The following is a 24,860-nucleotide window of genomic DNA, read 5'->3' on the forward strand; positions in this document are numbered from 1 at the left end:
CAAGGTGGATGGATGATATTCTGGAGGTGACGGACTCGACCTTGGGGGAGCTGGGGGTGGCGATGGCCAACAGGAAGCTCTAGCATTGGCTGGTCCATGAAGTCACGAAGAGTCGGAAGCGACTGACCGAATAAACAACAACAACACGCCTAGAGAGCTTTGGCTATTGGGCGGTATAGAAATGTAAATACTACTACTACTACTGGCAGCTTTCCTTCTGGAGCTAATGTGCTTAACATCATGTCCCTGTTTGGTCCTTAGCTCATTTCTGTCCCCATCTTCTCCCAAGTTGCAGAACTATGGTGGACTTCATCCATAATTAGTTGCAAAAATATATAACAATAAAGAGTTCAAAGGGTTTATTAGGAGTTACAGGTACTGGAAGAATGTTAATTTTACAGTCAACTATACAGTCGTTCAAGACTCATGAAAGGAAAGTCCATGAAGAGCAGCTTGGGAAAGTAATAACTGATCTTAATGCAGTGCATCCTTCTTGGGTTTTAAGGCTTAAGGTTTCTTGGCAGCAGTTTCTGAATATACACATCACTGGTAACATCAGAGGCAGTCGGACATCTTTTCTGCCTTCCACCTGAGGAGTGTCTTACCTTTACTGCTATTTTAATTTTTTACCAAAACTGTAACAATTTGGGTAAGTCAGTATGGGTAGTTTGTAAAAGCATTCCTCAAAGGTCTGCTTCTATTATTAGATAACTTTAAAACATAAGTAAAAAAAAAAAGTGAAAGACCAAAATGCAAATATTTCCTGAAGGAAGTAAACAATAATCCAGGCAGTTGCATAATTCAGCAGTTCTTTAAAAAATGAATATTAATACTTTTTATTTTTTCAATAATTTGCAACATCGGAAGTTTGTTTATCAAAACAGCATTATTTTTAGCAGGTTTTATCTCTCTGACTTGGTTACTACAGATCTCTGCAATAAGGAATTCGGACACCCAAGCTGAAAACAAATTCAGCCTACAACATAGTAACAATCCCATTAAAAGTAGACCCATGGCAAAGTTCTAGCCATTATTGCCAATTTTTATTCTCCATGGCCGATTCAGAAGCATCAGAATAAAGAGCATGCTCTTTGGATACTTTTTATGGAATGGCAATGTTCATTATGAGAGCTTGCAGAGTAGCCTCATCACGGAAACAAAATCCTGAATTTGATTACACTATACTTCTCCATACAAGAACTTGCTTGTAAACACTGTCTATATTACACCTGCACTTGCACACATGGAGCCCTATGCACACTTTGATACGTACCTAGAACGCTTGCATGCACCAGCTGCTTTACTTCAATGGAGGAAGTAGATCTACATGTGCAACGCAATGGGCATGTGAGTCTAGCGTCATTTCTTCAAATCAATGGGGGAGCTTGGTACATAATGAAGACCCCATGTCTGTCAAATGGACCAAGGCAATAGTCATCATACTTTGTGCCCCCTAAACCCTTACTCATGCACTATGGATTAAGCAGCAGAAACAAAAATGATTTGTCCAAGCAACTGAAAAAATAATAATGAGGGAATAACTGGAATGTCTTATGATTTTTCTAGTGGCATCAATAGATCTTTGTTTCACCCCCACCAATATTCCACTTCCCCAGACAACAACAAAACCCCTTTGGCCTATGAAAGCTTCTTTTTTTTTTCCTTTTCTTTTTTGGCAGTTCAATAGTTCAGCATGCATTACACCAGATGCTTAAACTTTTTCATGTATCTTTTCTACTTTCACAAACAACCTGTCCAGGTCATTCCTTATGTCATCTAATGAGCTCTTCACCGACTGCACATCGTTCTCATTGGCTTCTATTTTCACAGAGTAAGCAACTAAACTGTCAACTGCAGCTCTGAGCATTTTTAAGTCAGATTCAACCTGGTCAAAAGAAGATTGAAGTTCATCAACAGAATCTTTCACAGATGAGAGTTCTTCTAGATGATATTTAGACTGCTCTGCATCTGTTGGAGGTCTTTCTTGATCCAGCAAAGCACGAACTTGTTTCTGGATATTATCGAGTGCATCGGCGTTGTTTGGCAGGTCACTCACACTTCTCCTTAGTTCTTCAACATCACTGTACGTTGAGAGCTGAGCTTCGCTAAGACTCCTTACAGTATCAGTCACCGAACGCACATCACCTTCTACTGTACCACGGAGAGACTTCAGATCTTCGTCTAATGTAGCTAGCTTGCTGTCATACAGGGACAGAAGAGATTCTATCCCTTCCATTGGCTGCACAGACGGTGACCTCAGAGTCTGAAGGTTCTCTTCTATGGATTCAAGCCTGGATTCAAATCTGTCATTGCTCTTTTGCAGACTTTCTATCATATCTTTGGAGAGCACACTGCCTTCTTGTACATTATTAGAAGCCTTGATGTGCGCCAACTCTTCACTGAGTCTCTTAAGTTCATCAGGAAGATGTAAAACAGACTCTTCTGCTTTAAGAACTGTCTCTTGTAAAGCTTGTAATGAAAGGTGCTCTGTATCAGCAGCCTCTTTGAACTTTTCATGCTCCTGCTTGAGGTTGATGAGTTCTTTGACTTCAGACAACACATCGGACTCCATCGAATCTATGGTACTTTGCAATGACTCTATGGTCTTCTCTTTAGCTCTCATGGACACTTGCATTTCATTAACAACACCTTTCAACACCTGGAGTTCATGTTTATATGCCTCTGTTTCACTGAGTGAAGCCACCTTTGTTTTTACTTCATTGATTTCATCTTGGCTCCGTTTCTGGACATCAGTGAATTCGGCAATATTGTCATTTATAGACCTGGTTAACTCTGTTAGCCTTTCTTCCACAGTGTTTTCTAGTGATGTGAAATCTCGTTCTCTGGCGTCTTTTACGACATGGATACCATCAGACAGGTCTTTCAGGATTTCGTTTTGTAGTTTCTGAAGAACCTCACTAATGCGATTGATCTCACTTTCCCCTTGCCTAACAGCCTTGTCGGTGACTTCTTGCTTTTGCTGAGCATTTTTCAGTGTCAATTCAAAACCTCCAAATGCAGACTGAAGAGACTGCACCTGAAAGTGAAATACACATATAGATAAATCTAGACATGTCCATTGATGTGAATCCCAAGCAGGGTGGGGAAATGAGCAGCAGAATGGGACGAGGTGAACAGCACTGACATAGCAAAAAAATGCGATGGAGGGAGCGCAATCCTACAGTCCCTGGGCAAGTGTCCTAGGGACCATAAGATTGCTTGGAGTCCCCCTTCCAAGGTGGACTCCAACCTTGTAAGATGGAGTTGGAGATCTGATCCTCCTCTCCTGCCCCCTCGCAGCCAGTGTGGAAAGAACCACACCGACTTACCTCCAAGGCTGGAAAAGTGACCAAGGAGGAAGAAAGGGGCTGTTCCAGTGGGCGGGGGGAGGGAGACCGGAGAGGTCAGGATACGAGTCATCCTGAGCCTCTGCCATCCTCCTTTCCTCCCCCTCTGAAGCACCCTCACTACACAGGCTTAAAAGCCCGTCTAGCAAAATCTGAAGGCAAAGATCACCTTCACCCCTCCTCCCACCCTGCATTGGATGATCAGATACCTCCAAGTTCAGGGGCTTCCGATCACCAAGACTGTAATCAATAGGACTGCGCCCTTAAGTGCACTTATTATGTTTGCGCTCACATCTGTGTTGATACACCAGGAAATGAGGTCCAGTGGGTTGGACTGCAACACCTGCCAGGTTTCTGCTTGTGGAAGTTCTGGGTGCTTATCCTTTCTATTCCTGTATGCTGCTGTGCTTAAGGTGGAACCAAGTTCTATGATCAAAAATCTGGGGAGGGGCCTATAGATCAGTGGTAGAGCACATGCTTTGCATACATAGGGCTTAATACCCAGCATCTCCAGTTCAAGGGTATCAGGTAACAAGGCTGGGGAAGACCTCTCTCCCTGAGTCCTTGAAGAAATGCTGCCAGTACTTGGCTAGACAGAGATATGGTCTGATTTCGTATAAGGCAGCTTCATATCTCCTTTATAGGTTTGTCCGAATTGAGCATGTTAGCTGTACATTTTCAAACTTTTTGTCTAACACCATGAGGACCAGAAGCTTGCAATGTATTTATTTATTTTTAATGAAAAAAGGCTAAAATTTTCATGGTCAGGTTTTGTGCCAATGTTTATGTTCTGCACTGCAAAAACACATGGAACATACAAACCAATTGGTGACAATGCTTCAAAATTGTAATTATACAACTACAGCCACAGTTTTAATCATGCCAGTTGCAATATCAAAGAAACTGATGCATGCATGTGCCTCGAATGTGCTATGCTCTATTCCTGAGCACGAATAGTAAATAGGCTGCAATCTAGACTCAAAATCTGTGCTGAGGAGTTTAGATTAATTTGTTGAATTGCATATTTTCTCCGCAGTCGTGTATACTACTTTCAAGAGTCTGTGTGCACAACAATGGATTGTGGGCAATGTCTTTCCTTTAGCAAGCAACAATAAGACATAATAATGGCACCATTTAGTGTTACTGGAACGGAATGCAGATTTCCCTATCTTAATTTTTTTACACTGGCACAACACAAGACATTAGCTTAGGAACATGGCTGTTACCAGGTTTAGAAGTCTGAACTCCTACAAGCACATTACTTTGCAGGAGACAGATATGGTAGGCTTCTTTAAAAAAACAAAACAAAAAAACTATCCACTTTCACAGCCAAGTTTCATGAACCAGTAGAGGAAACTCTGTGCCAAGGGCAAGTTTCTGAATGTAATTTTGGTAATAGTTAACTAAATTGTAGAGTTAAATCTGTCTAAATTTACAACTAAACACCCTTACAGCCTGGCCCAAAGGGTAACTTGAGCTGCAGCAACGCAGGCAGAGTTTTACACCTTGGTAAGTCTACTCACCACTGAAAAAACTTACATTAAACCATTTCCTTTAATTATCTTAAGTTAAGGCAAGACTTAAGCTTAAAGCTGTTCTGACAACCCCAAGGACCTTGTGCAAGGGATCATCAAAAGTTGACAATCGTACCACATCCCTGGTGGAGTTTAGCCCTTTGCATGACAGTTATGCTGGAAAAGGGGAAACTGCAATGGCTTGTGTTACAGCAGGGGTAGGGGACCTGGTGCTCCAGATGTTTTGAACTACACCTCCTATCAGCCCCAGCCAGTAGGGCCAGTGATCCAGAATTATGGGAGTTGCAGTCCAAAACATCTGGAGGGCACAGGTGGCCTACCCCTTTGTTACAGCAACAGAGGTGGTTCTCAGTAGCAGTATACAGGGAGAAGATTTGTAGGATATCATTCCGCTCAGTTCCGTGCATCAATGCAAAAGTTTCTATATAGAAAAACACCCCATGGGAAATATACTATGTGGAAACAGAATAAACTGCTTGTACTAAAGCCAGTGCTAAAATCATTCATGAGATGATGTAGTAGGCAAACGTGAAAAGCATCAGTTTTACTTCTGAATGCATTATATTAAATTGGATGATACCCAAGTCTCAGAAACATAACAAATCCTTGGGCATCTCCATATACCCCTTTCCAACAACAGCAGCTGTGGGTTTGACTCATCCCAGGATGACTTTTAGCTGCGCTGCCTGCCACAAAATAAGTTTTGAAACTCTACAGGACTGTTGAAGCATGAATCAAACCCAGGTTCCAGCAGGGTTCCTTGCTCATTTTAAATATGGCTAGGTGTTGAGCTACTGAACTACGCTCACAGACTGGCTTAGGATCTTTGATTTTATCCTATGCTAACTCAGTGCATAATCTCACAAACTGTGCTTAGTCTAGCTAACAAAAACAATGAGTTGCACCAAATGTCAGAATACACCCATCGAAATGGCTGTGACTTAAGAGTAACATTGGATACAACCCAACACTTGGAATTCATAGAGCACTTTAGAGTATTCCAAGCACTTTACGCATGTGATTTGTTGAGATCTTTTCAACAATGATGTGAGGTACGTCAGTATTATTATCCCCGTATTGCTGATGGGGGCTGAGAGAGTGATTTCCCTAAGGCTAGCTAGTGAATTCATAGCAGAGGTGAGATTTGAACCAGCAATGTCCTAATTCATAACCCAGTCTCTCCAACACTCTGCTGAACCAGTTCTCACCCAAACTGAGGGTGCAATCCTATGCATGTTTAGACAGAAAAAAAGCTTATAATTCCCAGATGCCCCAGCCAGCTGGGAGCTGTAGACCTTTTTTCTGTCTAAACACGCACAGGATTTTGCCTTAAATGGCAGTCATCTCATAGAAACTAAAGACTAGAACGCTGCATCAGATCAATGACACTGGGCAAGGTGGTTTAAAGAAGTCATTGTGGTAGTGGCAGCAAACTGTGGCCCACAGATAGCCTCTTTGGCTTTGTTATGCAACCTATGAGTTGCAAGAATCTTGATTTTTCTAGACTGCATGGCTGCAAAGTTATGTTTAAAACTTGGTGCAAAATGTCCAGTGTATTCCTCTGTGCTGAGCAAGGTGATTATTTAAAATGCTGTTGCTGAACTGGCTTTTTGTGAAGTGCCAAGAACTTGGCTAGGCTCACTATTGCTTCCCCCCACCCCAGCAAAACTCCTACAATTCCCACTGTCCCTTGAGTAGAAGCCCAGACACCAGTTGTGTTCTGTTGATTGGCCGGAATGTGTGATGTCTTGAAGCCACTTCCCTCTCAGAGCAGTTTTTCAACTTTTAAAGAAATTGACTGTGGTTTAAAAAGAAAAGCAGTCAAATCTACATTTAATTAAGATAAGTATGTATATATTTAAAAGTATGTATATATTTACAGGGGAAAAGAACGCAGGTAGCTGGACCACACATCTGGATGTCCTTGCGCATGTTGCTGCCGAAGGCCCCCCCCCTTCGCTCTTGCTGCTGCCTGCCAGCCCCTCCTGCTGCAACCCCTCATGCCTGGCCCCTCACATGCCCCCCCACTTCCCCTGCTTCCCCCCTCCCCTCAATTTCCCCCTCTGCTCACCCCCTCTCCTGCACTGCTGCTGCTCCCCAAACCCTCCTTTCGCTGCTGGCTGCCACGAAATGCCTGGCTCTGATTGGGTCTTTCCTCAGAGCCAGGCGTTGTGGAGACTGGAGAGGTGTCCTAGGAGACTACCTTTGCCACGGGTGATATCCTGGAATACCTCTTGTCCTGCCCATCCTCTGTTAGCTCTGGCCGAACGGAGCGTGGGAAGCTGCTCCTGAGGAGAGGTGTCCTGAGAGATGTCCTGGAACACCTCTTCTGTCTTCATGATGCCTGGCTCTGAGGAAGGAACGCATCAAAGCCAGGCATTTGGGCCTGGATGGTTCTCTAAAGCATCGAGCCAGCCACCTTCTCTTGCTGATGCGGGTCTCCAGAGGACCGGTAGTGGCGGTGGACCCAACAGAGCTTACTTCTAAATAAACACACACAGGCTTTCATTGTTTTATTTACTACAACAGATGAGGGTGACTAGCTCAAACATCCTCTCCCACAAATGTCAGCCAAAATATTCACCTCCTCCTGACCTGCTCTTTGTATTGCCCGGTGGAGACGAACGAGGACACATCCTCAGAGTTAGGATGACAGGCTTCCCCACTAAACTGCAAAGTGGGACGAGACAATGAAGGGAAGAAACACAGCACAGGCTGGAGTGTTCCCTGTTCTCCTCAACAGGAAATTTTAAAAATGCTTTAGGGTGCAATCATGTTTAGACAGAAAAAAGTCCTGCAACTCCCAGCATTCTCCAGCCGGCCAAAAAAAAGTAGGGCTTTTTCTGTCTCCACATGCATCAGATTGCATCCTAAGACAGCTTTCCCCAACCTGGTGCCCTCCAGAAGTGTTGGACTACAGCTCCCAGCAGCATGGCTGGCTGGGGATGCTGGGAGTTGTAGTCCAACCCGCCTGGAGGGCACCCAGGTAGTGAAAGGCTGCTTTAGGATAGAAATGCCTACCTGACACTACTTAGTCTAAGCTGCCTCTGCGATTCCATACAAAGGAACACTTCAGCATCTCAACGTGTAGCAACGCCATGCCTGTGCACGTGGCGCATTTGAGCAATCAGGTCGTCCTTCCAAAATTCGCAGGTTTTCAGCCCACTTTCTCCTCCTCCCCGCTTACACCTACGTGAGGTCAGATTTACCAGAGGCCTTGGCAAAATCCTCTGCAACACAGCACTCACCCCTCCATCCTTCACAAGGATTTTAAGAATGCAGAGGAAGCAGGGGGGCGGGATTTTGATGGGGGACTAACTGCAACTAACTTAAGACACAATCCCATGAATGTTTAGACAAAAAAAGGTCCTGAAACTCCCAGCCAACCACGCTGGCTTGAGCATGCTGGGAGTTGTAGGACTTCTTTCTATCTAAACACTCATAGGGGTCGTATCCAAAGTTAGTCCTACGTAGAGTAGACCCACTGAGATGAATGAGGCTTCGGTTAGTCACAACTAACTTAAGTCCCATTCATTTCAATGGGTCTGCTCTATATAGGCCTAAATTTGGATACCACCCCCAGGGTTGCGGCTTTGTTATCCCCCCTCCCGCCCCTCACCTTTTGCACAGCCCCTTCCAAGCTGCGGGCCAGCTCCTCTCTCTGGTTAGCCAAGCCTTCTTGCCTGAGGCCGATCTGGTTCACTTCTTCCAAGAGGTGATGGACGTAGTAGCCCGAGAAGGCACCTGAGGCCAAGAGAACGAGGATCAGGAGAAAGTTCAAGAGCTTGCCGAGGCTGCAGGAGGAGGAGGATCTGCCGCCGCCCCCGGCAGCCGGCGAGCCTCCTTTGCTCCCCTTCCCGTGGGCCGGATTCTGCTGCTGCTGCTGCTGCTGCTTCTTCGCCACGTCATCGGGGTGGCTAGAGTGGGCTCCCTTCTCGGACGGGGCGGCGGAGCTCCCGCTGCCGCCCTTGCTGCTCCTTTGTTTGGCCGAAGAAGACATGACGGGCTGGCGTGCTCGGGCTGCTGCGCACCGGGGCGCGCCAGAAGCAGCCGCTGCGCGCGGATGGCGGGACGCTCACGCTGCCGCGCGCGACGTGAGCCGCTGGAGCCCCCGAGGTGCACGAGGCGGCGGCGAGACGACGCGAGCTCGGAGGCTCCGCTTCGCCATTCAGCCGTCGGCGCAGAGAGACGGGAGAGGGCGCAGGCCGGGCTTCCTCCTCCCCGCTCTGCCCTGCCCGACGCCCAGCTCCGCCTCCCGAGTTCCTTCCCGCGGGGGTGGGGAGGGCGAGGCTGCCACGCACACCGAGAGGAAGGGCGCCCGCTCCGGGGGGGTCGACGGGCGCGGAGGGAGGCGGCGTCGGCTGTCCTGGAGAGCTGCCGTCCCGCAGATCTCCCCAGCGCCGGGGAATGTCGCGGCGCTGCGTTCCTCCCGCCAGCATGAAATGCGTGGCTCCCGCCTTTACGCCCCGCCACTTCGAAACGTGTTTTGCCAGGGAGGAAACCCCACACTGGGCCTCAAATCGGAGGGGAGGCTTTGCTGCAGTTGAAAGCCTGGGTTTTATGGGCCTTCTTCCCAGGTAAGCGTGCATAGGCTGGGCAGCCTGACACTGCTCTCCGATGCACATCTGTTGGGAGGCCCCGTCGAGTTCAATGGCGCTAACCCCCAGATAAGTGCGTATGGGATGTACAGCCTGACTCACTTTCCTGGAGTAGTCTCTCACGAGAGGGGCTTTTACATACTGCCCCAGTGCCTGCTTAATTGAAAACCCCTACTGAGTTGGACAGGACTGACCTACTCCCAGCCGGCCCAATGCATGGCTACTCAGAAGTAAGTCTCACTTTACTCTGTGAGATTTACCTCCCAAAGAAGCATGCAGAACATTTGCAGCAATTATGCACGTTTATGCATGCCATGGGGTTTGCACCTATATAAGTATGCATGGGACTGCAATCTATAAAAGTTCCTTGTTTTGCATGGTTTGTTTCTAATGCTAGATCACTTCCACGCTATAAAACAGAGGTGCATCCCTGGGGGAGGAAATTTGAGGGTGGTGGTTGTGGCAGTGCAGGGGTGGGGGTTAGGACACTCATTATTTTTATATAGCACATGGCACTGTTCAGAATAAAACAAAACAAATCCCTGCCACAAAGACTTACATTTTAATAAAATCAAACCAAAGGGAAGGGAATGCACCAAACGGACACGGGGAATACTACAAAAATAATCAACATTACCAAACAATGAATAAAATCTAAACTAAGGTTCCAAAAGCTTTGGAAAAGAGAGAAGTTTTTAACTGAGATTTAAAAACAGTAATTGAAGCAACCATGCGGGAGGCACAATTAAGGCCTTGTGGGGCTGCAGGATGTGCACGCCTGCTATACATCGTAGCAGGAGTCTTCATTGTAAAAACACAGGGCCATTGAAGACCATAAAATAAAGGCCGAATTTAAGCAAAATCACATCATATCCACGATACATACCAAGGGCAAGGTAAGAAGGCAGGCCAAGGTCCATACGGGGAGGTTCAGAAAAAGGCCATCGGGAAATACAAAGCAGGAGTCTGGCAGCTAGTGCATAGATATTCCAGCATTCTATGCCTAGAACTGAAAACCTCTAAGGCTGAACCTTCAGAACCCCACCAGGCAGAGCTGCAAGCCATCAGTTAAGCAGAGGAATGGTCTACTCACAAGGAGGGTCTCACAAGTATCCCTTTACTAATGAGGTGTCCTTATTCCTCAGGCAAGCATTTCTCTGTCTGGTAGCTGGTCAACTCTACATATTTAGGTGCCTGTGCTCCCTAGTATTAGGTAGCCTCTTGGTTCCCTAGGGTTAGGTGGCCTGATTCAAAGTGGGGGCTATCTGCATCTTGAAGGGAAGGTTCCACTACCATCTCCCTCAAGGTCCCTCAACACAGGCTGGTCTTTTGCAGTGTTTGGCTTGCAGGCTCTAGGTCATCCTCTAAAGAGGGTTCCTCCAGAGGGGCAGGACAGGGATGGGGAACCTCTGGCCTGCAGAGGTTCCCCATCTGTCCTATGGAGACTTGGGCTCCCTCTGTGGGCCTGGACCACTTCTACCGCAAGCCCCACCCCTGGCTTGGAGGCTCCCGGAGGCTTGGGGAGGGGGCAGACTCCCCTTGTTATCTCCAGTCTGTGACTGGAGATAACAAGGGGATTCCCCTTACAGGCAGCTCCCCTCCCAATTGGAACTCCTGCAAGCTCTGGCTGAGCATGTTTCTCTCGTCCTTCCCCATGCAAAACAAGCTCCCTGGCCAAAGCACCAGCTGAAAAAGTTCCAGCCGGCAATGTGCTTGGGAACCTAATGACATCAGGGGATTTGGCCACACCCATGGATGTCATTTGGCCTGAAGACAGCTGGGGGGAGGGTTATTAAGCCCGCCACCTAAATGTAATGTCCCACCCTGATATATACCATACAAGCGTGTGTATATCTCTCATCAGGGAAAGCTTTTCCTGGCATGCCAATGCAGTGGTAGTTAAAGCTTCACCCGTTAGTTTTCCATCCCTCAGGTAGCTATTAGAAATGAAGGCATAAAAATGGCAACCTAGTTGAACCAATCAGACTGTTGCTCTGGCTAGCCATTGTGGGTCAGTGGACAGATTTGCCTATGGACCAGGAAGATGTGGGTTCAAATCCTTGCTCAGTTCTTAGACTTGCTGGATAGTTTGGGGGAAATCACTTCCTCCTACCCTACCTCACAGGGTTGCTGTGAAGCTAAAATGGGAGATGAGCCCATTTACACTCAGCTCCTCAGATAAACGTGGAATACAAATGTATGAAACAGAATAGTTAGCATAAATAGAACAGAATAAAGAAGAACTCTGTGATAATTGATTGGCAGTGACATGGAATGAACCAGTTTCTATTTCCAACCTGTCTGTAATGATAATGTAGCTAATTCCTGTCAAGCATATTGTATTCACAAATATTAACAATTGGACAATTAATAATAATGTGTAAAACATTTCCAATGAACTTGAGAAGTTTCTCAGCCTGCTCCTATCCATGTTGAGTGGGATTTACTTCCTAGAAAATGTGCTTAGAATTGCAACCTCTACTGCACAAGTGTTGACTTAAATATTTAAGTTTATTTACAACATTCATAAACTGCTCTATATCTAAAAAAGATTCCCTGAATGGTGAACTGTAAAGAGAGAGAAAGAAAAAGAATGAAAATATAAGAGTAAAAACATTTAAAATCAAGTTATACCAATAAAACTGGCTCCTAATTCAGAAAAGCTTATTTAAATAAAAATGTCTTTGGTATATGCCAAAAGCAAATCAATGTTGGCACTTGCCTGACATCAACTAGGAGAGAATTCCACAGAGAGGGAGCCAGTGCCCTAAACGTTTTACTCCAAGTGGACTCTAAATAAACCTCAGGTCCATGTGGAACCGCCAGGAGCACCTCATCCGATGACCTTAGTGACCAGGCAGGCTGATACAGGAAAAGGCTAGCTCTCAAATATCATGGTCCTCAAGTTGTTTAGGGCTTTAGACACTAGTAACAAAACCTTAAACCTATTACGGCAGCAAATAAGCAGCCAGTGCAGTTCGCTCAGCAAAGGGGTAACATGCTGAAAAGGGGGGTCTCCCTAACAACAGCTGAGCTGCTACATTCTGCATTTGCTGCACCTTCCAGACCAACCTTATGGTCAGCCCCACATAAAGCATGTTGCAGGAATCCAGTCTTGAGGTTACTAGTGCCTGTACCACTTTAGCCAAGCTATCCCTGTCCAGGAGAGACTGTAGCTGGTATGCCAGCCAAAGCTTTATAACCTTTCTTCTATCTTCTGTTTATAACTCCCCTTTCTTCTGTCATGGAACTTAAGGTGGCATACATCAATTTCCCACATGGTGCCCCCTCCTGTGTATACTTCCTGATTTTTAGCTTAGCGACTTAGAGAAGCCGTATTGTCTAAAGCTGTGGGGAAGCATCATTGGCTGACTCAAACTGGAATTTGGGATTCTTTCAGCCAATTACTAATGTTTATTATTTATTTAAAACATTTCTTGGATGCCTTTCAGGACAGGAGCCCTCCCAAGGTTGCGTACAACAATAAAACACATAATAAAAACTGATAGGGTATTAAAAACAATTCAGACAGTAAAAATACAATAAAAACAGCAACAACAACAAAGTAACCCTTCTTATTCAGAAGAGAACAATGGGACATACTTCCAAAGAAGTGTGCATAGAAGTGTGCATAGGGAGCCTTTACAGCAGCCTCCCCAAACCCGGTGCCCTCCAAATGTATTGCATTACAGCTCCCATCATCCCCAGCCAGCTCCCTGGCTGGGGATGAAGGTGGCTGTAGTCCAACACGTCTGGAGGGTAATGGATTGGGAAAGGCTGCTTTAGACAGTAGTGTAGTTTGTCACCCATGAGCAGTCCAAAATCAATTCATGAGTTACCCTGGCTGTTTTAGTACTCATTTACATTGCTGCAAAAATCTTGCTTTCTTTAGACCATATTCCGAAAAAGAGTGACTAGCTACATAAAGTCACTTTTTAAAGGCTCTTCCTTTTCCCTTTGCCACAATGTATTGCTCTAATCTAATACATGGTCCTCCACCCTCAATGCTCTGGCTGCAATCCTACACTCACTTACCTAGGAGTAAGTCCCATGGAGCTGAAGGGCAGCACATTCTGGCCTTATCCATTAGGCAGGAGAGCAAGGGCCACTAGGATGCTGCATCCCCCAGCCTCCCAGAAAGGATATTATTGCAGGGGGGAGACCAGCCTGGCCCTATCCATCAGGTAGAAGTGGTCGTGCTGCTCCAGTGCTTACTTTCCTCTTCCCTCACAGTCCCTTTCCCCTTTTGTATCTTGTTTGTTAGACTACGAGCCCGTGAGCATTTGGCCCAAGTGGAGACATTCACAAACCCTCAGAGGCCCACTGTGATAAATTTACCTCAGGATGAAGTCTCTGGCTTCCTCTCTGGTCATGCTCTGGTAACCTCTGGATGACTGCAATGTGTTCAGATGCTTCAATGAGTTCAAAATACAGCTGGGCAGAATCTTGACTGGGACAGCCCAAGCAGACCACATTTCACCAATACTGAACAAGCTTCTCTGGCTGCCTAGTCATTTTCGAGCCCAGTTCAAAGCTTTGAACTCTTTGGAACCGAGCTACCTTACAGGGCAGTCTTCCCATACCATTCTTCTTGCACTCTAAGGTCATCTGCTGAGGCCTTCCTCTAAGTCTCCTCAGAGGCCAGACGTCCATTGACTCATGTGAGGGCCTTCTTGGCAGTGGAACAGCCTTCCAGTAAAGGTTTGCCTGACATCAGTGTGTTTGGCTTTTATGCACTAAGCCTTTTTGTTCTCCCAGGCATTTTAAAATTTCATCTTAACATCTGGTTTTAAGTATGACTGTGTTATCTGTTACTTGTTTCAATTTTGTTCCGATGTTACCGTTTATTTTTTTGTAAGCTGCCCTGAATTCTTTCCTGAAGAAAGGCAATATATAACTGTTAAATAAACACAATTAAAAATACTGTCCAGTTTTATCTGTTGGGATGTATTCCACCAACTGATGTTCAGCCATGTACCTTCATATCATAAAATAGGGAATTTCCTTACCATAAAATTCTGGTTCTTCAAATAGGAAAGAAGGCATTTTAGTCATGCTTCTGGTTGACTCTTCTTATCTGGCTGGGAGGCAAAGCCTGCAGTTAATTAAAGTGATTATAGTTTGTCCCAGGTAGCCTTTGTTCCTTTCCCTAAGCAATCCTGCTTCCCTCAGGTGTGGTGGAGGATGCAGGCCTATCACCAGTGCTGAAGTAAAATTAAACTGCCAGTCTGGTTGGTTTCTGTATGTGGAGTAGAGAGGCGCCATCTTCTCCTTCACCTCAGGCAGCAAATTTTTCTTCATTCAGCCCTGCTCCAAAGGCCACCTGTGACCTATAAAAAATTACAGAAGATCTATCAGGAAAGGCAGAAGGGACAGTTAAAGTCCAGTTCAGTAACAGTAGCTGGAAGAAGAGAGTACCCATCTTTCTCCCCTCTAAGACATCAACTTGTTCAACTGAAGAGTCTGGCATAATTTGGGGGCCTGAGAGGTAACATCAGTTATAAAAAACAAAACAGTATAAGCTACAGGAAAGTGTGACAACCCACCCAACTGAATAAACTACAATTGATGCAGAATTACTGATTGAGAAGAGCACTGATATAATCTCTGCTGTTGTTAGGCTAATGATAAGGTATAATGCTCTTGAAAACTCAGAACAACCATTCTTGTTCCTTTGCATATTTAGTATACAGTTATGGGACAGATACTGAAATCTTGAGTTATGAAAAATCCCCACTGTGTGAAAATTCACCTCCCTCTATGTTTTTTATAGAACTTGGGAGATTTTAATATATTTGATATGCCCTCTCCCTACTCATTTTAAAATAACTTTATAAGAATTGTAGTGTTGTTACCTTTTGGCCTCAAAAAGGCTCCTTGAAGAGTTCCTAGACAAGGAGAAATTTGACAAGTCTGTGTCCCTTCTCCATCCATCAATGCTGCTCTGATAGGAAGAGGTAAACAAGGGTACTGGGCATCTCTAGCTGAGGTTGTTAACTCCCCCTCCTGCGCGTGCGCACACACAGGGATCCTATGCCTTTAACAAGTGCATAACAGACTGAAATTCAGCAGCTGTGTCTTTTCCGGGCATCAAGGTAGAGAGGTAGGGTGAGCATCACCTGGTGAAGTTCTGCCTGTAATGCAGGTGTTAAAAGCACAGGTGTTAAAAGTGCCAGGAGGAAAACATTTGGTAACTCTAGCTAACCTTATATCATGTATTGCAGTCATGTCCACACCTCTCCAGTCTAGCGAGGATGTTTCACGTTATAGAAGACTTGTTTGGGTTGAAGAGTGACACTCCTAATGTATTCCTTTTCAGGATTCAGGTACAGGCAGTGCTGGCAGATAAGTGATACAACCTCTCTGCTTTTAACTCAATATCTACTCTCCAAAAGGCTGGATCAGTGCAAGCCCCATTGACAAAAAAACAGCTACAGGCCTGTGCATGCTTGAGAGTAAGCCCTGTTGAGTAAGCATTGGGCTGGATGGGTGCTATCTCTAGGAAGTAAGCTTTCTTGAACCCATTGGCTGGCACTTACTAGCACCTGTCAGGTTACGCAGAGGCTTTTGCTCATTAAACAGTTTGAGGAATCATAACTTGGCACAGTTTCTCTGGGATTGTTATTCTAATGTGATGCAGACCTAGGAGCAGAACCAGTAATGTGATATCTGCTGTACTACTGATACCATTAGCTGAAATGTTTTAGCTCCTGAGAGCTGTATAATAAAGGATAAGAGTGGCAGTATGTATCAGGTGTTGCAGTGAAGAAAGAAGAACATTGTATAATATTGCTGCAAGACCGGAGTGTATTTGGAGTCTTGGGTAATGCTAATAACATAGTTTGGCATCCTGTCTTCCAAGAAGGTAGAGTTCTATATTCATGACACAGTGCTGATTCTAACAAGGTGTGGGTTGGCCATAGCAAACACTACTTTAGTTACATAATACAGTCCCTGTGTGCATTCTTGATTAAACTACTTGATTAATAGTGGAAGAAATGATACATTGAGAAATATATGTAGCTAATGTCTTTGCTGAAGCATACTGCTTGATTTAAGTTTAATACTGACTTTCAGAAATAGGACTTTTTTCAAACCAGATTTTGTGATTAAACAAATATTTTTGCTCCATTCAAACATCAAACATTGACAAGTTGGGAGAACACAAGAACAGCCCTGGTAGATCAGGGTCCATCTAGTACAGCAGGGATAGGCAACCTTTATGAGCCATCAGCACATTTTGCCATTTGAAAAACTCCTGGGCACTGCCACAAAATGGCTGCCTTGAGAGGCATGGCAAAGGACAAATCTGCCTCAAAGACTGAGAACAAGCCAGAGGTGAGATCTGAGCCCTAAAACACTACACAACTCCTTTGAACCCACAGTTTTCAGTACCAACAGAAACCTATTTCAAAGCAATCCCAGCTGCCAGTAAGGAAGTGTAGGAGGGGCAGGGCACCTTGGCGGGCACATTGCCTCCCTCTGTAGGATAGAACCCTGTTTTTCCACAGCAAAGAATCAGATGCCTCCAGGAAGCCCACAAGTAGATCATGGAGCAACAGTCCTCTGCCACTATACCTACCCCCCACCCAACAACAGCTAGTATTTAGTGGTATACTGCCTCTTAAATGGAAACTCCATTTAGCTATTATGGCAGAGAGTGGTTACAAAAGAACGTAACCATAAGAACATAGGAAGAGCTATGCTGGATCAGGCCAAGGGTCCATCTGGTCCAGCAGTCTGTTCGCACAGTGGCCAACCAGCTGCCCTCAGGAAACCCTCAAGTAGAACATGAGTGCAATAGCACCCTCCCACGGATGTTTTCCAGGAACTGGTCTACATAGATATACTGTCTCTGATACTGGATGCAGTATATAACCATCAGGAATAGCAGCCATTGATAGTCTTATCTTCCATGAATTTGTCTAATCCTCTTTTAAAGCCATCCAAACTGGTGCCCATCACTACATCTCATGGTGGTGAATTCTATAGTTTAAGTATGTGCGATATGAAGAGATACTTTTATTGTCCTGAATCACCCACCAATCAGTTTCATAGGTGACCCCAGGTTCTAGTATCATAAGAGTGAGGGAGGCAAATGTCTCCCTATCCACTTTCTCCACACTATACATAATTTCATACACCTGTCATGTCTCCACTTGCTCACCATTTTTTCTAAGTTAAACAATCTCAGATGTTGTAACCTTTCCTCACAGGGGAGTTACTCCAGCCCCTTGATCATTTTGGCGGGCTTTTTCACTTTTTCCAACTGTATGAGAATTCTTTTTTAGGTGTAGTAACCAGAACCCTACACTGTATTCTGAATGTGATTGCACCATAGATTTGTATACGGGCAGTATGATATTGGCAGTTTTATTTACATAGGAAGCTGCCTTATATGGAGGCAGACCATTGGTCTATTTTCAATTCATTTCCTAATTATGCCTAACATAGAATTTGTGTTTTTCACAGCAGCCACACATTGGGTCGGCCTTTCCACTGGGCTGTCCACCACAACCCCAAGATTTCTTTCTTGGTCAGTCAGTCACTGCTAGTTCAAATCCTATCAGAGTATAAATGAAGCTGGGATCTGTTGCCTGTTGATCGACCTATCTTCTTGCATTGAGCAGGGGGTTGGACTTGATGGCCTTGTAGGCCCCTTCCAACCCTACTATTCTATGATTCTAGTGCATCTAATCCCATTTTAAAGCCATCTAATACATGTCTACTCAGAAGTATGTCCCACTGAGTTCAATGGGGCTTACTCCCAGGATTGCTGCATAAAGCTCATTATTTTTGTTGGGCAGAAAACATTGCTTTTAAGTTAATGCGTGGTAGAGAACCTCACTGCTTTATTGTTTTAATACAGAATTTCATTTTTCTGCTTTCCCCGTGTAGAATTCTGCTCACATTCAACTGGTGCCCCCTATCCCCACCCCCCAAAAATAAACTTTAGCGGAATATATAACCAGCATGCACCTATTCATCTCTGTGGGGACAACATCAAGCAATCTAAATGCCTAGAAATGCATACAGTAGTTACTTCTTGATGGGCTTCGCCTTAAAAGCCACAATGGCTGTCCACTGCTGGGGACGGAGAGCGGGGGAGAGCGATAAGGGGGGAGATCCGTTTTGGCTACACCGCTGGCACCAGCCCCGGAATCGAGAAGCTGGGAGAGGAAACTCGTAACCCAAGGGAGACAAGGAGAACTGAGGACATCTCTCCCCCTTCCGTAAACACCACGCAGTCCCCGCCCATCTCCCGGGAAGGTAGCACTTTCACCGGAGGGAGGGGTTATGATCCCTTCCGTGTGGCCCACGGTTCTCCTTTCCCCAACCTGTCTTACGCCACCTGCTTGGAAATCGGCTGAAATACTGTGTTTTCCTCTGGAAGGTCATTCTTTGCCTCCGCGCGTTGCCAAAGCTTTGTGGCATGCAGGATGAAATTGCTCCTCCCCCCCTCCCCAGGGGAAATGGAAGCGTCCAGGCAGCTGCTTACAGACAGCCAAGGACTATGTATAAATAAATGGAGGAGGAGGGAGTTAAAGCTCTGGTGAGAACAGCTGAGCAGCAGCAAAGGCAAAGCAAGGCGGACGGAGGAGACCTCTCGGTACGGGGGGGGGGGGGACAAAGCTTCCCCTGCATGGGAGAATCTCTTGAGGTGAGTGAGTTGAATCTGTGTAGGGGAAGGTGGCTTTTCCCCATCTATTAGCCCCTTTTCCCTCCCCCCGGGAATTTATCTAGCTGTAACCCGGTTCAGCTCCGCATCCCCCCGCCGCTTCCAGTTCGACGGAATTCTGCCTTGCAGGGGGCTATTCCAAAGCTCATTTTATCGATGTGTGTTGAGGGTTCAAGGTGACTCTCTTTTACTTTTTTCTTTTTCTTTTTTTTGCAACAAGGCGAAGTATATATAAACATCTTTTTTTGTTTGTTTTTGTAGCTCGATCTCACGGAAATTTACTCGGAAGCAAGCCCCCCTGTGTTCGGCGGGGCTTGCGCCTAAGTAATTGTAGCTAGGATTGTAGCCTTCAGCCGAATGGTCTTAGTAAACAATGTGGTTTCCCCTTAACTATAAGGAGGGGGAGTCATGGCTTACGATCTTAATTGTCTTGTGCATTTTTTTAAAAAAAACAACAACAGATTTTTCCTCCTCTCCCCCCGCCGCCGATTGTTAAAGAGCCGGCAGTGTTTTCTAAGAGGCCTCGGCGTAGACAACTTTTTACAGATGTTAGCAGGCGAAGTGGCGAAGGGCTGCGGTGAGTGTGTGTTTGTTTTTAAAGGCTTTCCTTAGAAACGCTGCTTTTGTTTTGATCAGAGAGTGCCAAAGCGCATGTGCCTCAGACTAACTGCCAAAAATGCATCTGCGGGGAGGGGGTAACTGAAACAGATGGGAGGAAGAGGAGGAGCTGCCAGGGGAGCTTGTACTCTAAAGAATAAAGGCGCAGACGCTTGGAGGGTTGGTGGCTTGGCGTAGGGTCGTTAGTCCCAGTCTTCTTCAAGGTCTGAGCAACAGAGGAGGGAAAGGTTGACCAGCATGCAGCCCAATCCAGTAGAGGTTGGTAGCCAATCTGAGTAGTGGGGTAGAAAGGGGATCACTAGAGGAGGAGCCAAGGACACCTATTTTGCTTCACAAGCGTTACTACACAAGCCTTTTGCTAAACAGTTCAACCCGCCAACGCCACCCCCCAGAAATTTCCCTAGAATAATAACACAGAAAGCAATTTGTGGCAGAGTCCACTTCTCTGTGATTGAAAACAAACGGGGGGGGGGGGGGAGAGAGCAAGAAACCCATTTCACACACTGGCAAACAGAGGCAGCAGGAAATTAGAGTCAATGACTGCAAGACAGAGAATTTGGATTACATAATCACAGCGTACTAAGTTCACAATACCAACAGAGAGCAAACTGTTGGCACGGTGGTGGTTCAGCGCATCCCCAGCCCCAAGAAAGGATCTGCCCCTGGCCAGATCCTATGCCTGTTTCCACTGAATTATGTCCCGCCCACACACACACATATGCAGTTCAGTGTAAATTGAAACTCATTTTAGGCTTGCAGTTGCAAGTATAATAATAAATGTGTCTACAAACTAAACGTGCCTGCATTTCAACATTGACAGGCAAGACTTGGCTTGGCAGAAAACCTGGGCTGAATTGACATTTATTTATTTATTTATTTATTGCATTTATACCCCGCCTTTCTCCCTCTTGCAAGGAACTCAAGGCGGCTTACATTATCCTCCTCCTCACCATTGTATCCTCACAACAACAACCCTGTGAGGTAGGTTGGGCTGAGAGTCTGTGACTGGCCCAAAGTCACCCAGTAAGCTTCCATGGCCAAGTGGGGACTAGAACCCGGATCTCCCGGCTCCCAGTCCGTCACTCTCACCACTACACTACACTGACATGAAGAGCAAAGATCCTTGGTTAGCATGGGTTTTCTTCCTGCTTTTTTCCTTCAGAAATTAACATACCCGAGAAAGCCCTCCTGTGTCCCTGATGCTCTTTGCCTGTTCTGTGTTCATCCGTCCAAGATTTTCTCTGCTACTACCACTGCCAAGATTTAACCTAGGGTGATTTCTTATCTATGGAAGGTAAACTAAGAATGACATTTTTCTGGATGAGCCAGTGGGAAGGAGAGTAAAATGTGTCACTTACATGTTGGTAGCTGACCAGAAGGATGCTGTACTCTGGATCAAAGTCATTCACATGTAGTCCTTCAGTTAACAGCCCCAAAGCATGTGGATAACAGAATCTGGAACATCGTTCATTCTTCCTAATCCTATCTGCTCTGGAGTCCCTAGCATGGGGCCCATGGGCCCTGCTGTGCCTTCAGACTCTTTTCTTGGTGCCTGCCAGGCTCCTGGCCCCTCCTAATCTAAAAAATACATTCCTTTTTTTTTTTTTTTAACCATGAGGTTGGCGTGTTGCGATGTGAAACATTGGTCTTCAGCACCATCTCCCCCTGCCTCCCCAATGTCTCTGGGGCCCAGTGGCATTTTTAGAAAATAAAAATGGCACATGGCTGCAACCCAGCACTTCATTTTGAAGCATGCTGTACTGCCCAGAAAAAAAGTAACTGGGGGTAGTAGGGAGCATCCTGGGAGGTTAGAGAAGGTGGCTCGAGCATCCTAGGGGACTAGAGAAGGTGGCAGGGAGTAAGGGTGTGTGTGTTTTGTGTATGAGGAGTGTGTGCATATGAGAGAGTGAGATATTTGCCTTTTTTTGCAGTTGTGGTGGTCTGTGTTTGTGTGTGTTAGCTGGCTTGTTTGTTTTGGTGAGCTCTGTGTTCTGCCTGAGTTTTGTGTATAGTGTGTGTGTGTGTGTCTAGAGCTTGGTTCAGGGATGTGGATGCGACGCGTGCTTTGCCTGTGTCTGTTTCTCTGAGCCTCACCAGTTTGCCTTCTGTGAAACAGGCATCTTGTTTTTTTGTGGGGGGAAACATGTGATTTGGTATTTGGTGCTCAGGTCCTATGTCTGGCTTGTACTCACTTCCTTGGCTAAGTTGATTGTCTTCCAGTCAGTTTCCCTTCCATGAAATGGGTGCGGGAGTACAACTCGGTTCAAATTCTTGGCTTTGATTCTTGGAGCTCAGCCCCTACCTCTGCCTTGTACTTAGATTCTTGGGAAAATTACTTTTATTTTAGCCTTACCAGTTTGGCTTCTGGCAAGTGGGTGCTTTGTGACTGGCCACACCCACCATGACAGCTACTATGTGACTAGGTAAGCCCCCTGTGGCAGCCATGTTGTGAATGCCCACAACTCTCTCAAAATTCCAAATGTGCCCGCCATCCCAAAAAGTTTGGGGACTGCTCCTATACACCTGTAATGAACTAATTTTCCGAGCTTGGATTCTTATGTAACCAAATAGGCACCATCCATGCACAAGAAGGAGATAAAGCAGGCTTATAGGAGCCCCAAGGTTTCTAGAAGTGAAAAAAAAAAATATTTAGGGGGAAAAACTTCATGGGTGGAGGGCACAGAATGCTGATTGTGTGTGGAAGAATGAAATGAAGTATACTGGAGGAGGGCATGGCTGCCTGCCTGGAATTCTGAACAGGAGCGTTCTGTGCTTGTCTACGTATGACATCACACACTGATTAGGTTTCTTCAAACAGTGCATTTGAAATTTCAAATCGTCTAAAGTAATCTTGTGTATGTGTGTTTAGAATGAAAATATAAAGCAGAGGAGAGACTTTAGTGCTGGAGATGTAAATGCTCTTCATTTTACCCATGGGTAGAGAAATAAGCTGAGTACGGTATAGTTCATGCTAGCACTCTGTTCAGGCATCAAAGTGGTAAGGAGCTTGGCACATCAGAGAAGTCCTACTCTGTGTCTTCAGTGGCAGAATGGTAAAAGGTATCTTAAGCAAATTTGTGATTAGCTCAGCAAAGAGCAATGGGATGACAGAATGAGCTATTAGTGGATCTAAACTGAAGTAGTCAATGTGATAATCCCAAATTATAATAATGTTTATTGAGTCACAAGGCTACTTGGAATGACAGGGGATGGGTTGGTGCAGGCCTGGTTATCTGGGGGAACACTTCTGGGTTAAAGGATTGATCAGATGACTCTGAGGAGTCTTGAGAACTGTGGAGGCAGTATCCTAAATATCATTCACTCTAATGGTGAACACAGGTGGTGAGTGCCAAAGGAAATGGAGCCAAATATTGATAAAGAAGAGGGAGGTACTGGCATGCTCAAACTTTTGCAGAAGTACAAATCTTTAAAACTAAGCGTTAACAACTTTTCCAAAACAGCCCAATGTGGACTGAGCATGCTCATCATGGGGGGGCAGGGATGGCTAGCTGGCTGGAACGCTGAGCAGGAACACTCCTGTTAGGAGGAATAATTTGCTGTAACATTTTGTTGCACGGCCCACTTGTTCCTGTATATTGATGACAGCCAGCCACAATCCGATGCATGTTTATTCAAAAGTAACTTCCACTGTGTTCAATAGGATTTACTCCCATGTAAGTGTGCATAGGATTGCAGCCTGCATGTTCAACACCAGGAGATAAAATTCCAAGTAGAAAGCCTGCAACAAGCAAGGACCCAGACATTACATTTAACACTTTTTCTTAAGAGGGGAAAAATAGGAACTATACCTACATTTGCAGAGACCAACAAACTAGCAACCTTTCTCCCTTCCTGTATCTCCATCTTCTTAAATTAGGTAGGGGTGTGTGTGTGTGTGTGTGTGTTTATTCTCAGTGGAGAGCTCATAGCAGCTTGGGATGACAGATTTAGTTGTGGAAAGTAGTACAGGGCAGCTTTCCCCAGTGCAGGGCTGGGCATCAAGGGTAGGCATGGTTGGGCACCTGCTGAGGGCCCACACCCGAGCAGTGCCCCACTGACAAGAGCCCTTTAGAGTTGCTCCTCTTCTTCACCATTGCAACCTGCTTGTTCACCTGCCTCTCGCTTTAGCCCAGGCAGTGGGGGGGGGGGGGAGGAGGAGGAGGAACAGGTGCCACTGCCTATTTGCTCCCTGGCTCTCTGCCTGTCAAGCAAGTAAGTGGTAGCAATGATAGAGAGGTTGAGGAGTGGTAGCAGCTGATGACAATGGTGGTGGGATTGTAGATTCACTGCGGGAGGGGCCCCATTGAGGATGGGTTGCCGAAGGGCCCTACAAAACCTGGAAACAGCACTCCAAACCTAGTTTTGGCTGATAACTCAGGCCTAGTGAACTGTATGGCCTGGATAGAATAAACAGTAGGTTAAAATGTCCTTGATGCACATACAAAGGCAAAACAATCGGCTAATGGGGGGGGGGGCAACCTGCAGCCCTAGGGCTGTGTGTACACCTTGGTTTAATTGTGTGCTGTCCTCAACCTAACTTCAAAAGCTCTCTGCAAGTGATCAGTTCAGACCTCTAGCAAGAGCAATCTGTCCCTTCCTGGGCAGCCCCCAGGGTTTGGGGACATACACACACACGTGTGCACACACACATACGTTTCGCTCTGGCCCCCAACAGATTGTATAGCATTGATTGTTAATGCAGTCATTAATTAAAGAGAGAACAGCCAATGTGTGTAGCAGTTAATCATTCTAGCCAAATGTCAGTGCTGGGCTGCAAACAACAAGTCTCGCAAGGGCAGACTGAAACTGAGTGGGTCAAAAAAAGGTGATGGTGGCAATTGAAAGCCAGAGTCTGCAATGAAGTATGAAGTACAATCTGGGCAACAAGTACTGTGGAAAATCAGCAGGGTCAAGGGAAGCGGAGGCCAAGAGCCAAGTAATCCTTCCAAGGGAAGATGGAGGGAACTAGGAACTGGGGAATGCACTGAGCAAACAGACCATTGTTCAGGAAATGATCTGTACCTGACCAGGAAGTATTTATGGCTAAGCAAGATCAGAAGGAACTGATGGAACTGTTTGAGGG

General features: G+C 45.7%; 2 protein-coding genes and 1 long non-coding RNA gene across 9 annotated transcripts in view; 1 reads left to right on the plus strand and 2 right to left on the minus strand.

Moving 5' to 3' along the window:
* Positions 1-342: 342 nt before the first annotated feature.
* Positions 343-9,110, minus strand: CKAP4 (cytoskeleton associated protein 4). The gene is made up of 2 exons (XM_084809666.1): positions 8,502-9,110; positions 343-3,037 (listed from the first exon to the last, which is right to left on the minus strand). The coding sequence occupies exons 1-2, from the start codon at positions 8,880-8,882 to the stop codon at positions 1,712-1,714; spliced, it is 1,707 nt and encodes a 568-aa protein (XP_084665792.1). The 5' UTR covers positions 8,883-9,110; the 3' UTR covers positions 343-1,711.
* Positions 9,111-12,878: 3,768 nt separating this feature from the next.
* On the minus strand, positions 12,879-18,733 carry LOC146339538 (uncharacterized). Its single transcript, XR_014784271.1, has 3 exons — positions 18,515-18,733; positions 15,336-15,614; positions 12,879-14,810 (listed from the first exon to the last, which is right to left on the minus strand). It is a non-coding gene; the product is annotated as an uncharacterized LOC146339538 (long non-coding RNA).
* Positions 18,734-18,940: 207 nt separating this feature from the next.
* Positions 18,941-24,860, plus strand: part of TCP11L2 (t-complex 11 like 2) — a 35,118-nt gene continuing 29,198 nt past the window's right edge. The window contains exons 1-3 of one of the 7 annotated variants that reach the window (XM_084809671.1): positions 19,028-19,141; positions 19,658-19,736; positions 20,940-21,071. The gene's annotated coding sequence lies outside the window, so the exon portion shown is untranslated. Of the gene's footprint in view, positions 19,142-19,620; positions 19,737-20,939; positions 21,072-24,860 lie in introns of all 7 variants that reach the window. The other 6 variants (XM_084809669.1, XM_084809668.1, XM_084809667.1 and 3 more) reach the window with 6 other exon arrangements.

Source organism: Heloderma suspectum, chromosome 7 (assembly GCF_057233095.1).
Source record: "Heloderma suspectum isolate Gila_16-S chromosome 7, 16-S_ref, whole genome shotgun sequence".
Taxonomy (NCBI): domain Eukaryota; kingdom Metazoa; phylum Chordata; class Lepidosauria; order Squamata; family Helodermatidae; genus Heloderma; species Heloderma suspectum.